Genomic DNA, 14779 nt, shown 5'->3' on the forward strand with positions numbered 1-14779 from the left:
AATGGAAGACTGACTTGAATGATAACAGAGGCAGTTAGCAACATGCCACATTAGGAACTATGAATCGTTATAGCTGGATCAAAGGAGGAGTTGTAAGGGTTGAGGCCAGAAAGATAGAAAGAATTCAAAACTATAAAGAATCTTGAGTACTAGCCTAGAGTTGGGAGCTTTGCAAATTTTAAGCAGGAGGGTGAGAGAGCAAATATGCATTTTAAAGCAGACTGGCAGTCATTTAGAGTGAAGTAGAGGGTATCAGACTAGAGGTAGAGGGACTAAGAGTAAGGCCAAGGCAATAAACCAGGCCACAAGTGACGAGGGCCTGCTATGGCCATGCCAATGGAGATGGAGGAATGGGCTTTGAGAGACCTCACCCAGAGGAATTCTGCAGAGCTGGGTAACTATTGGGTGTTTGGAGTGAGTAAGAAAGAATTGCAGAGGGATGATTCTGCAGTTTCTAGTTTAAGGGACTCCATGTAAGTAAGGTAAGGCCATCTCCAATAGAGGAATTGGAAGAGAAATTGATCTGGAATTTGCAAACTGCTCTCACAGGTGGCCTTTCTAACACCTCAGAGGTATGTAATTATTAGCAACAAGGCAAGGATAGCAAAAAATAACATGTCCTACAGAGAAGAAATGAGAAGAGGAGGAGGAAGGTAGAGCTTACAGGCACGGTGGTGAGAGAAAAAAATGAGCAGGATTTGTTGTTGCTACTGAAAAGATATCTCAGGGTTATACTGTCCTAGGAGAAGACAGCTACAGAAAGTCCAGATGGATTGGTGGAATATTCTGGGAATTTTACAACTAGTACTTTTATAAATCAACAAGACTCTTATTTTACTTTCTTTAGAAGCAATGCCCCTAAAGTCAACCCTGGAAGGTCACTCTCAAGAGTTCACAGCTCACTAATTCCCACAGTCTAACTCTGCTGATTTGCACAGGCTGTTGCCTTGATCAGACTCATGTGAGGGTTGCTTCCCTTTAACCCAGATTCTGTGGTCATCACTGGCTTCCCTCACAACAAGATCTTTTTGGGGGTGGGGGTGGGGTGCAGGAGCAATGTGACCAGGACCTCACGTCAAATGCCTGTTTCTATCTGGGGTCCTGGCTCTGTGTGACTGCAACAGGGGCTGAATGATTGGGATTTCCTGTGCAATGTCACCCCAAAGCAGAGGTGAGCTGAACCCAAAGGAGAGTCGAGCTGTTCTTGTATCTTCTTTTCTTCTTCCTTCAGGTATTTAAAAAACAAACAAAGACTTGCTCTGGAGAATGGTTCAGGATTTGGCAAATTTAGAGAAAGAAATAAAAGGAAATGGAGAAATGATTCTTAATGAGAAACCTCAGCTAGTATTTATCGCTTGCTTCCCAAACTCACTTTTTACTCGTCCCAGAGAGATATTCCACCTGCCCCAGCTCAGGCAGGGTATGAGACAACCCAGTAGCAGCACAATGCTGTAGGGCGAGGGTAGAAAACCAAATATGAGGACAGGTGAGTGTCTGAGATTTTGTCCTTCACAATGTGTATCTTTTTTTTTCGGTACGTGGGCCTCTCACTGTTGTGGCCTCTCCCGCTGCAGAGCACAGGCTCCGGACACACAGGCTCAGCGGCCATGGCTCACGGGCCCAGCCGCTCCGCGGCACGTGGGATCCTCCCGGACTGGGGCACGAACCCGCGTCCCCTGCATTGGCAGGCGGACTCTCAACCACTGCACCACCAGGGAAGTCCCACAATGTGTATCTTTATTTCCTTTTCTTCTATATCTTTCATATTCATTTCTTTCACATTTCTCTCCCATCTTTCCCTTCTCTCCTTCCTTTCCTTTCTCCACTCTTAATCTTTTTACCTCTTCTCTCCATTTATATTTCTTCCTGTCGTTCTTCCCTTGCTTGCTTTGATTCCTCCTTCCTTATCTTCCCTCTTTTCTCTTTCTTCTTGACTAATTAAATGTGTGGATTTCAAACAGATTTCTGGGTTTGACTGAAGTCTACCACTTTTTAAAAAAATTTTATTTTATTTATTTTTATATACAGCAGGTTCTTATTAGTTATCCATCTTATAAATATTAGTGTATATATGTCAATCCCAATTTCCCAATCCATCCCACCACCACCCCACCTGCCACTTTCCCTGCTTGGTGTCCATACATTTGTTCTCTACTTCTGTGTCTCAATTTCTGTCCTGCAAACCAGTTCGTCTGTACCATTTTTCTAGGTTCCACATATATGCGTTAATATAAAATTTGTTTTTGTCTTTCTGACTTACTTTATTCTGTATGAGGGTCTCTAGATTCATCCATGTCTCTACAAATGACCCAATTTCATTCCTTTATATGGCTGAGTAATATTCCATTGTATATATGTACCAAATCTTCTTTATCCATTCATCTGTCGATGGGCATTTAGGTTGCTTCCATGACCTGCCTATAGTAAATAGTGCTGCAAAGAACATTGGGGTGCATGTGTCCTCTGGGTATATGCCCAGTAGTGGGATTGCTGGGTCATATGGTAATTCTATTTTTAGTTTTTTAAGGAACCTCCATACAGTTCTCCATAGTGGCTGTATCAATTTACATTCCCACCAACACTGTAAGAGGGTTCCCGTTTCTCCACACCCTCTCCAGCATTTGTTGTTTGTAGATTTTCTGATGATGCCCATTCTAACTGGTGTGAGGTGATACCTCATTGTAGTTTTGATTTGCATTTCTCTAATAATTAGTGATGTTGAGCAGCTTTTCATGTGCTTCTTGGCCATCTGTATGTCTTCTTTGGAGAAATGTCTATTTAGGTCTTCTGCCCATTTTTGGATTGGGTTGTTTGTTATTTTAATATTGAGCTGCATGAGCTGTTTATATATTTTGGAAATTAATCCTTTGTCTGTTGATTCATTTGCAAATATTTTCTCCCATTCTGAGGGTTGCCTTTTCATCTTGTTTATGTTTCCATTGCTGTGCAAAAGTTTTGAAGTTTCATTAGGTCCCATTTGTTTATTTTTGTTTTTATTTCCATTACTCTAGGAGGTGGATCAAAAAAGATCTTGCTGTGATTTATGTCAAAGAGTCTTCTTCCTATGTTTTCCTCTAAGAGTTTTATAGTGTCCGGTCTTACATTTAGGTCTCCATTTTGAGTTTATTTTTGTGTATGGTGTTAGGGAGTGTTCTAATTTTATTCTTTTACATGTAGCTGTCCAGTTTTCCCAGCACCACTTATTTCCCAGCACCACTGTCTTTTCTGCATTGTATATCCTTGCCTCCTTTGTCATAGATTAACGTGCATGATGTCATTGACCATAGGTGTGTGGGTTTATGTCTGGGCTTTCTATCCTGTTCCATTGATCTATATTTCTGTTTTTGTGCCAGTACCATATTGTCTTGATTATTGTAGCTTTGTAGTATAGTCTGAAGTCAGGGAGTCTGATTCCTCCAGCTCCATTTTTTCCCTCAAGTCGCCTTCGGCTATTCAGGGTCTTTTGTGTCTCCATATGAATTTTAAGATTTTTTGTTCTAGTTCTGTTAAAAATGCCATTGGTAATTTGATAGGGATTTCATTGAATCTGTAGATTGCTTTGGGTAGTATAGTCATTTTCACAATATTGATTCTTCCAAGCCAAGAACATGGTATATCTCTCCATCTGTTGGTATCATCTTTAATTTCTTTCATCAGTGTCTTATAGTTTTCTGCATACAGGTCTTTTTTCTCCCTAGGTAGGTTTATTCCTAGGTGTTTTATTCTTTTTGTTGCAATGGTAAATGGCAGTGTTTCCTTAATTTCTCTTTCAGATTTTTCATTCATTAGTTTATAGGAATGCAAGAGATTGCTGTGCATTAATTTTGTGTCCTGCAACTTTACCAAATTCATTGATTAGCTCTAGTAGTTTTCTGGTGGCATCTTTAGGATTCTCTATGTATAGTATCATGTCATCTGCAAACAGTGTGAAGTCTACCACTTCTTTGGTATATGATCATGTGTAAATTTCTGGATTTTCCTATATCACATTTTCCCCATCCACAATGGAAAGATACTAAGCACATCTACTTCAGAGTTTTGTTCTAAGGGTTAAATGAGATCATGTGAAACACTCAGCATAGACTTGGCAATTAATAAGCATGCCATAATGTAAGATGCTACTATTAAATTTTAGGTTTCTTTTGGAAACCCAGTTCTTTCTCCAGGCATTGTTTACCTCCACTGATGTGAATAAGAAGTCCCTGGCCCCAGCTCTCTTATTATAATTTTGCATACAAACTCTAAAACACTGGACTCTTTTTCTAGGTGAACACTTCCTTAGTCATCTCCCTCAAATTTTCCTCTTTTCTATATTACAAAAAGGACAAAACCCAGTATTTTCTTTTCTCATGCCATATTTTTATGTAACATCTAGACATCAGAGAAGCAAAGCAATACATATCACAACAATAGGTTTTGATGATGAACAATTTAGTTGGTCATCACGTAGTTTAAAGGCCTCTTTAATGGCCTATATGGGAAATATAAATCTAAAAAAGAGTGGATATAGTGTATGTACAACTGATTCACTTTGCTGTACACCTGAAACTAACTCAACATTGTAAATCAACTATACTTCAATAAATTTTTTTAAAAATTCCAAATATATTAACATACATAAAACTAAAAACAATCTAATTTAAAAATATTAGGATAAAACATAGAAGAATATTAGTAAAATACCCTGATGAATTGGTCTTTGTAATCTTGGTAAGCAACTTTTATCCATAAAACAAAGATTGACAGATTGTTTTATAAAAAGTAAAATATTCTCATGTGCAAAAGACACTGTAAACAGAAGCAAAAAAATATTTTCAAAAATATGGTAGACAGAAAACTAATATAAATTTCATGTAAAGTGCTTTAGCATATTAATAAAAAGAAAACCCAAACAATTTGGAAAGGATATGAACAGCAGGCAAAATGGAGATATGGCCAGTGAAAATTTATAAATATGCTCAACTTCATGACTGGTCAGGATAACACAAGTGAAAACATTAAGATATCATCTTTACCCCATCACATTGGTAAACCTGAAAGGACTTATCTAAAGCTAGTAAGGATATGGGGTAATTGACATTCTTTTATACTGTTCATAAGAATGTGAATTTTTAGCACCTAAAATGTACTTACTCGTTATCTCAGTGATCCTACCCTTCTTCTGGGAATCCATCCCAGAAAATACCAATACATAAGGATAGAGTACAAGGATGTCTACTATTGATAACATATATTGTTAATGTAAGTTAATTGTTAAAAATGTATTTTATCAATTACAAGGCAGTAAAAACTTCTTGAATCAAATATGGTACATTTAAACTATGGAATGTAATGAATCTATATTAAAAATAATTGGTAGATAGCTATACCCTTGGGAAAATGTTCATGATATGTTTTAAGTGAACAATGGGAATTATCGATACTTACATACATATACATATATGATTATGTATTTTTTCTTCCAGTTTTATTGAGATATAAATGACATACAGCACTTTTTTAAGTTTAAGGTGTACAGCATAAGGATTAACTTACATACATCATGAAATGATTACCACAATAAGTTTAGTGAATATCCATCATCTTATATAGATACCAAATAAAAAAAAATTTTCTTGTGATGAGAACTCAGGATTTACTCTCACCAACTTTCATATGTAACATACAGCAGTGTTCCTTATATTAATCATGTTGTACATTATGTCTCTGGTACTTATTTATCTTATAAAGGAAAGTTTGTATCTTTTGACCACCTTTGTCACCATACAAAAATGTTACATTATTCTAGACTATATTCCCCACATTATACATTTCAGCCCCATGACTGACTCATTACTCATTTATTTTGTAACTAGAAGTTGGTACCTCTTAATTTCCCTCACCTATTTCACTCATTTCCCCACAACCCTCTCCTCTGACAACCACCTGTTTGTTCTCTGCAACTATGGCTCTGTTTCTGTTTTGTTGTTTGTTCATTTGTTTTGTTTTTTAGATTCTACATATAAGTGAAATTGTATTTTTCTGTCTGATGTATTTCACTTAATGTAGCACCCTCTAGGTCCATCCATGTTGTTGTAAATGCCAAGATTTCATTCTTTTTTATGGCTGAGTAACATTCCATTTTATATTTATATACCATATCTTCTTTATCCATCCATTTATTAATGGGCACTTAGTTGCTTCCATATTTGGCTATTGTTAATAATGCTACAATGAACATAGGGGTTCATACATATTTTTGAATTAATGGGGTTTTTTTTCTTTAGAAAAATACCCAGAAGTGGAATTGCTGGATTGTATGATAATTCCATTTTTAATTCTTTGAGGAACCTCCATACTGTTTTCCATTTTGGCTGCACCAATTTGCATTCCCACCAACAGGGTTCCCTTTTCTCCACATCCTCACTAACATTTGTTATTTGTTATCTTTTTGTTAATAGCCATTTTGACAGGTGAGAGGTGATATCTCATGGTTTTGATTTGCATCTCCATGATCATGAGTGATGTTGAGCATCTTTTCATGGGTCTGTTGGCCATCTGTATGTCTTCTTTGGAAAAATGTCTGTTCAGATCCTCTGCCCATTATTTAACTGGGTTGTCTGTTTTTTGGATGTTGAGTTGTATGAGCTGCAACAGCACACTCTCTGTGAGAGTCTGACACACCTCTAGTGTGTGAGAGAGATGACAGTTTTGTGCATTTTGAGGTGGAGTTGTAAGAGTTTCTTTTAAATATCTGTGAAGAATTTGGATTTCTTTGTGTATTTTTCTCAGGAAATGGTCCACAGTTTCCATCAGATCCTTAAGAGGATCTGTTCCTCAAAATAGTTTAAGACACTCTGTTCCTAACACCTTGTAAACATGACAGAAGTGGGTGTCTCATGACATAATAGACATAGTACCCATGACTGTGAATGTGAATGTTTTATGACATCTTTTCTAGGGAAAAGAATTTGTAAAAGGAAAAAGGATTCTGAGAAGCTTTGGCAGGGATCTGTCTCTCAGCCATCTGTATCTCCCTTCCTCCTCCTCAGTCTCCTACTGTTCCCATCTTCTCTCAGTCAGGCAGGTAATTGGAAGTAGAGGAAGCGCTGCTCTGGAAGATGAACCCTATCCCTTGAAAACTTACTAAGGACCTGCCAGTAACCCACCAAATCTGTTCTGCAAAGTCTCCGAAGACTGCCTTGGTTCTGTGACTAAAGGCAGGCAGAGCAGTGGCAGGAACCAAAGAATATACAATATTCTTTTGCTGATTTCTTTCCCAGAGCTGGCACGGGAGAGATAAAAACTGGGTCTGAGTCATTTTCTATAATCACTCCACACCCTGCTATTTCTCATAACATGCCTCTGTGGATGATTAATGTGTTTACAAGCAGATAGTTTTTTATGAAGCATTTATTGACCCTTATTATTAAGATGCGTGTGTTTCACTGGAAGCATCTGCTCTGAGGCCTTTAAAGCACATGATGATCAAAATAGGCATGCATATGGAAGGAGTAGTCTGTCCATGGACCACAAGCAGTAAGCTCAGCATGCCAAATAGTGACGAAATAAGGGGGAAATACAATGGAAAAACACACTTGAGCAAAGTATTACATAAAATAATTTACTTCTCATTCAGAATGACTTTCCAGACCTATTGGTGAGACAGAAGTCTGTGAGTACAGATACAATCTGAAAGTCATAACAGTTCTAATAGGGCAAGACCAATAGAGTTACCACGTTTGGATCCTGGAGTTAACTAGAGACAAAGTGTGGAACTGCATATAACAGAAAGGGGCGCTGATGAGGAACTCTGGGGACACTGAAAGCAAGACTGCCAGAGAGACAAAAAGTGTACAACTGAGGAAACCTATACATTTAATACATTGAGATCTGTATACACACGCTCCGGTGTCTTCATTTTGCAGCCTATTACATCTATTGGCTTAAAAGCCACAAAGGTGCCCATGCATGTAATTTATACTGGAAAAATCCTTTCAGTGTTCAGGTATGCATGTGTGTGCACTTAAAAGGCAGTAGTTTTAAAAGAATGAGAAGAAAATTACTTCCTGGCCATTCATTAATAATTCAGGTGATATCCTGCACCTCCATTTATAAAACGATACAGTAATAAAAACACTGTACAAAACATCATAAATAACATAAAGGAGACATTTTCAAGTATTTCATGTGCCTTGAGAAAAGTTCTAAACAGTAGTTCTAAAAATTGGTATCCGTTTTTCCTTTTGTTTTTTCTTTTCTCTCTCATTTCATCTCAGAGCCTAGAAAGAAATGCCTTCAGTCTGTGAGTCCTGATATTTGGGATGGAATGAACCAGATTCTACCTTCAAAAAAGAAACTTATGAGGGCTTTTCAGTTTGTGAAAACATGTTCCCCCCTTATAAAATAGAATCTCTCCCCTGATGCTGGTTTATAAGGAATAGGCAAATAGCCTAGAGCCATTATGGGGAAACAAACGACCACAGTGAACTAAGGAGCCTCATCTGATGGCTAAAGTTCTCAGGGAAAATCAAAATGAGAAGAGCACCTTAATCAAGAGAGGAAAAAAGAGTAGGGGATAAGAATGTTAATCTTTAAATCCTGTGCCCTTACTCATCCAGCATCTTATAGTAGGTAGAGCTGGCGAGGCCCTACCTAAGTTTCTTCATTCTGTTCAAGCACCTCATCTCCAACTCCATACCAATCTGGCTCCCACTATTACGCACCAAGCATCCAAGCGAGGAAGGGGAGGCCAGCAGCTTGGGGACTCAAAAGTGCCATTAGTGATAACCAGCTAAAGACAGCCCTGTGTCAGGCAGGCATAAGATTCTTTATGTTTGCGCCTTAGAATACTGTCCAACTTGGAGGCTGTCGGTGGTCAAACGAAGCATGAAATCCCTGGGATGTTTCTCTAGCAAAACTCATGGAGTTTTACAGAATCAACTTTCCACAGGTTAGCATTCCTTTCTTAGCCTGCAGGGCAGCTGGTTTAGTTTGCCCTGTTCAGTTGCAGAGTGAAAGACTGGGGATCAGAACACGCATGTATGTATGTATACACACTCTAGTTATGAGCACCTAGGGTCTTTCCTGCCATTCTTGCAAATATATATATGTATGTATATATACATACATATATACAGAATGTGTGTATGTACATATGTACATGTGTATATATATATATATACATAGACACACACACATGCACACACATATGTACATAAAATAGATCAACCTCATCTAAACATCTCGAGTTTGGAGAAAGTGCTGGTTAACAGAACACATGTGCCTGTGGATGTCACATGAAGTGTCCCAACCACCAACCAACCAACCTGAGGTCACACTATTGGCAGGAGAGAAAATCCAGACCCACAGGCCATTATCTGGATACTTGCTCACATGGCACCCTAAAAGGAATTTGGGAAAATTGGACTGGAATGAGGTCCTGCCCTGATGAACACCAGAACACCAAAACAAAATCTAGTTTTTGTATGGGAGTGACTCACACATAGCCAGCAGCATGAACACTAGGCTACAATGTGAAGAAAGCACTGATGCTTAATACAGATCAATATTTGGCCTCAGGTTTTCCAGGCATAGAGTCTTGGCATTTCAGCCTCCACCACTGAGCAAGAATTAGGCACACTGGGGCACCAGGGAAGGACAGTCTGTAGAACTTTTGGCTCCTTTCTGCTTCTCTGACCCACAGCTGGAAAGGTTGGCCAGATCAAGATAGAATCGGGACTTGAGGAAGCGGCGGTATGAATCCTTTTCCATCAGGTTGAAAATCTTCTTCTGAGCCTCATCAAAGCAGGTTATCGTAGGCTCCAGCATGTTACGACTTGTCTCCTCCCTGGTGCAAGAGTCCAGGTTTACCTAAGGGCCAGAGTCCAAGGCTTCATTAGACATTTTACCCCATAAGGATGGGAGGCTGCATGCTTTGTACTGTGTGCACTCTCTATACCCCAGAAGTGAAAAAAAGGACATTCAGTTCGACCCTGGCACATGTGAGAGAACATAAAATGTTCAACTGCTTCAGGGTGGTAGGGCAATACCTTCAATGATTTCTCACAAACTTGGGATATTCCTCCAAAAAAATTCATGATGGGAGATCATCTGGATGAAAGAGCTTTTTACTTAACTTATTTATTTGGGGTTGTCAAGATTGTAATAACCTGCTTCACTGTTGTACCTTTAATTCACATCGTCTAAGGATCCATGCCATTGAATGTCTAGAAAATTTCACTAGGATGCAGACAGTTCTTTGCCACGCAGACCTACCTCTTTGGTTGCCTGGACGGAGATGAATTCATTATAGATCTTTTTGGCCTTGGGACTTAGTTTAGAGGGTGATTTGATTTTCTTGTACTCTTCACAGCTGATCCAGAAGTCAATGTTCTCCTCACTGTATTCAGACTTCAAGAAAGCTTTGAAAGCGGCCAGTCCACCTGTGACAGAGGAGAAAGAACCACTGTTGTCATCACAGTGACTGCCCTCGTGGGCACTGTATTGCAGATAAAGCTGGGGTGCTTGAGGGAACAAGGCATTCGTTCAAACAGTGCCCTATTTCCTCCTTTTGGGAGGTCACTGGAGGTCAGATGTTTGAAGTCTCTTTCAAGAAAGCGTTATGTTTCTGAAATGCCTGTGCTGCCCTCAATTGCCAAAGTGAGTTTGGGAAAGAGAAACTGAGGTCGATTCTGCAAGAAATCTCAATATTTGGGGGTTTTCCTCTACCCATTTTCTATGTGATGAAAGAGGTGGTTTTCCACATGGACTGTGTATGAGCTTTCTATTGTATGTCACAAAGCTCTAGGATCTGGTAAAATTTTAAGCAGGCTGATTTTCTTGAGTCTGAAATGCAGAAGAAATCCAAGGCTTTCTGTAATGCCTATGAGATCAGGCATAATAGGAGATAACTTGTCTATCCAGTGTGCTATATCTTCATCTCAGGGAGTGGAGGTTGGGGGAGAAGCTGTCATACTTACATTCGTGACTAATCAGGTTTTCCAGTGATTCAGCCCACTTTTTGACTTCCTCTTGGCTCACCCTAGAGACATTACAGAGAAAGAATAACCTGAATGCTAGGATACAAAATGGGGGCAAAACATTTAAGATCCTGAATAAAACCCAGAGATTTTATTTTCCATCATTACGCTGAGACCTGTCATTGCACAGGGCCGTCTTTCCACTAGATGTATGGAAATTTCAAATGCAAACGTGATCTCCATGGAAATGGAGGCCATCATGATCCAAATCTAGGTCAACTAGGGACATCACTTCTTTTTCTCCTTACAGAACATCTCTGTCATCAGATAGTTAATACGCAGTGGCTCTTTGCCAAGGCCTTTTCTCTTACCTCTGACAAATCACCACTTTGTCCCTCTTGCTGTGGGAAGAATTATGTTCACAGGAATCAGACTTCTGCAGCAAGAAACCGAGCCGATGTTTCATATCTTTTGCACTGCACAGAAGAGGGCAAAAAAAAAAAAGAATAATGATACAGAGCTCTCTTTAGAAGATACCCTAATGGTACAGTTCAAAGGGCTCATCACTAGTAAAGGGGCAGGGGTAATTTATTTAGGATATAGGAGTTGAAGCTGGCAAGAACTCTCAGGAAAATGAGATTCTGCTTCTGCTTCTGCCTGTGACTTACTGCAAAACCTGGAGCACAGCCTCCTTCATCAGTAACTGGAATTCTGACCCTTCAGTCTACCTGCGGAGCCTCTTCTGTAAACCTGTCATTTTGACCAAAGGAACACTTAGGTATCTTCAGCAGAAACACATTCAAAACTTGACTATTCTCTGAGTAAGTTTTAGGTATTGGAGAGCAAGCAGTGAACGGTGAAATATAGCACTTGCTTGTTGTGCGCCACCTTCTGGAGGGTAGTTGCTACTTCCATCTGCCTCACTGCTAGCAGAGCAATGGAGAAGAACCTGAGGAAGTAAGGGTTTGTTCGACTCCAGCCTGGATGTGGTGAGCAAGTCACATTATGGAGGTGTGCAGCTCCAGCAGAGAGGAGTGGAAAATGAGGGGGTAAACACAAATGTTCAGGCTGAAACCTGAGCTCCTGCAGGTTTGCTTCTAAGGAAAGCAAGCTTTCCTGCTATTGCTACTACTTTCCTTTTTAACATCTACACTATAAGGATATTTACACTATAAAGCACATTTGAGGCTTAAAAACAACAATAAGGAGAAGCAAGCAAGAGTCATCACTGAAGCTCCTGATTATTTAATTGGAGCAGAGCTTCCAGCTTATGGTCACTGTTTAATAGGTCGCTAGGGTACGGCAGGGCATGTGACTCATTCAAACAGGAGGACCTTTTAATAAGCTTTGAGCTCAACCTCCTCACTTTTTGTTATTTATTCTTTTGCTTGGATCTCTTTTCTTATAAAAGCTGAGATACAGTTTTAAAGGAGAAATGTTGTTTTGAAGGAAATGAAAGACTAAATGAATGACGAGTTGTTCCTGTTTAGAGGGAGGAAAATGAAGCCACAAGGATGGCTACTGATATAATAATGCCTTATCTATGTGCATTTCTCCAGAAAGTTTAAAATCCATTATATTATTGTGCTGCCCCTAAAACAGTATCTTCTTTCCCTCACAAGACTGTTCTCCCTCCTCTGTTTCCCCAAGTGGTCACGGGATACAAAATCTTCCTTAATGATAGCAAGATCTAATCATGAAGCCTGCAGTGATTCTAAGGTGATAATGTAAGTATATTGTGATTGGGTCAAAATAGAAATCATCTCATGTTTCCATATGCCAGGTCCAGCTGAGATCTGACAGTTATTGACCAGCGCAGAATCTTTTCATGAAGACTTGAAAGTACTCTTAGCAAGTACATTACACTTGTCCTAATAACACAATAGAACCATAGAAATAAAAACCAAGATGACTCCACTGACCTCTGAAGTAAGAAACCTGGATTTGATCTGCACTGTGCCACCCACCACCTACGTGACCTTGAGCATTTCACATTCCCCCTGGAGCCTCAGGCACCAATGTGAGAATGAAGGTGCTGGACAAGATGATTCACAGTTCACCAGTGAGGAAAGGGAAGAGCAGTTGACCCTGCTGATACAGAGTTTACCTCCCCAGGTTAGCATCTTAGCTCCTGGAAGGCAAAGCTCTGGAGTAATTACTCACCTGTCTCCTAAAATATTTACCAGAGCATAACCTTCTCCTGACACTCCTGTATTTTGTATGATTAATTTTCTAGATGAGTTAACTGAAGCTTGGATTGATTTGTTCTATTCAGTTCAGGAAATTAATGGTGGAGGTCAGGGCCACTGTTTTCATAAGTGCTCCCTTCCAGACCTTCCTGATTCATTTTAAAGTAGCCATGAAAGAATGAAAAAAAAAAAACAGATTATTTTTTCATACTCCTGAATGACAGGAGGTAAACTCCTTAGGATTACACAAAAGACTGTGCTTTCTGAGATAATTCTGAATTGAAATTTAAGGTGACTTCACCTGCAAATTTAAGGTTTGCAGAGGAACAAGAGAGGGGGTGGTACATGTACAAATTGACTTTTTACTTTATAAGATTAAGTAATGTAATATGCACTAGTTTTGTAGTTTTTCAGCTAATATATGAGCATTCTATGAAAGCATTTATTTATATCTTTTTTAAAACGGTAAAGACATATGAGTAGCTGCATATCTTTAAGGGTTTTTTTTTTTTTAGTCAAGAGACAGTACTTTGACAAAACAATGTCTTTAAGATGAGATCTTCCACAGAGCCCTTAGCTGATCTGTTATGATCAATACTTCTCAACCACCAATCACATATGGCATTTCGAGAACTAGAGGTAGGGGCAGAGAGATAAGGGAGACCTAGTTTTGAAACTCTTATTTTATTGTAGCATTTGCTTATAAGGACACAGAGTGAAAGATACTGCAGCATCACACAGACAGCATAGTGCCTTTCTGGTGATGTAGCCAAACTTCATTCTGAGGTATCCTCCCCAAAACGAGACCTAGTATACAATAAGAAAGCCCAGACCCATGATTCTACGTACCTCAGTGATATTCAAATAACAGTAACACAGGTAGAGACATTACAGACCACTGTATATAGTCCAAAAACCTCATATCACTTCTTAATTAGAACTAGCTTGGTCAGAGGATCAGAACAGTCCTCAAGACTAAGGTCATAGAAAGCAACATATGGGATGCCAAAATTTGGAGTGAACACTTCCCAAGTCACAATTTCTAGCTAGTCTTGAAGGAAAGCTAGGAGGCTGATGCTCTCCTCACCACATTGTTTCTAATTCCAAAGAACCAGGTTAGTAAGTAGGATATGCAAACAACTTAAAAAGTCTATCTGAAAGTTTAACACTATCTGGTTTAGTGGCTGAAAATAGTCTTACCTCCTCAAGCAAGAAGCCGGCAGACCTGCAAGTCCTTTGCACATCTTGTGTAGTGTGGGATTCACGTTAGGAAAGAAATGCAGCAGGAAGAGCTGTGGCTTCTGTTCTGAGCACACTTTGCCTTTTCTCCGGTAAAGATACTGTCAGAATCCTCTGAGCTTCTCCCTCCCAAGCCTGTAGGGGTCTCATTTATAGCCCAGCCAAGACAGTCCAGCCAATCAGATGGCAGCTCTGTAATACCATCTCCTCTCAGCCTCCTTCTGCCTCTCCAGCCTCTGGAAGAGATAAGGAAGAAAGGGCTGACGCAACAATGCAAAGTGAACAGGCAGAAAAATCCTCCTGCGAAGTAGACATACAGAAAATATAAACTTGCTCAGTGCTCTACAGATGTCTGAGGTTTTGAATGTCCAGAAAAGGAAAAGATAAGTT

At 39.4% G+C, this 14779-nt stretch overlaps 1 protein-coding gene across 2 annotated transcripts; it reads right to left on the bottom strand.

The window, feature by feature from the left end:
• Nucleotides 1-7589: 7589 nt before the first annotated feature.
• On the bottom strand, nucleotides 7590-14498 carry RGS4 (regulator of G protein signaling 4). Of its 2 annotated transcripts, none has more exons than XM_060134302.1 (5): nucleotides 14351-14498; nucleotides 11333-11437; nucleotides 10962-11023; nucleotides 10258-10424; nucleotides 7590-9852 (listed from the first exon to the last, which is right to left on the bottom strand). In XM_060134302.1, the coding sequence occupies exons 1-5, from the start codon at nucleotides 14392-14394 to the stop codon at nucleotides 9613-9615; spliced, it is 618 nt and encodes a 205-aa protein (XP_059990285.1). In that variant the 5' UTR covers nucleotides 14395-14498; the 3' UTR covers nucleotides 7590-9612. The 2 variants fall into 2 exon arrangements, with proteins under 2 accessions (XP_059990285.1, XP_059990292.1); XM_060134309.1 differs by having other exon boundaries at nucleotides 11333-11711; nucleotides 14351-14485.
• Nucleotides 14499-14779: the final 281 nt, after the last annotated feature.

Source organism: Lagenorhynchus albirostris, chromosome 2 (assembly GCF_949774975.1).
Source record: "Lagenorhynchus albirostris chromosome 2, mLagAlb1.1, whole genome shotgun sequence".
NCBI lineage: Eukaryota > Metazoa > Chordata > Mammalia > Artiodactyla > Delphinidae > Lagenorhynchus > Lagenorhynchus albirostris.

Bases quoted from the DNA above. Each gene is read 5' to 3' on its own strand.
- RGS4 (XM_060134302.1), bottom strand. From the start codon at position 14,394: ATGTGCAAAGGACTTGCAGGTCTGCCGGCTTCTTGCTTGAGGAG. The intron at 10,425-10,961 runs GTAAGTATGACA...CCTCTGTCACAG, and splicing joins AAACCTGATTAGTCACGAAT to GTGGACTGGCCGCTTTCAAA. The intron at 9,853-10,257 runs GTAGGTCTGCGT...TCTGGCCCTTAG, and splicing joins CCGTCCAGGCAACCAAAGAG to GTAAACCTGGACTCTTGCAC.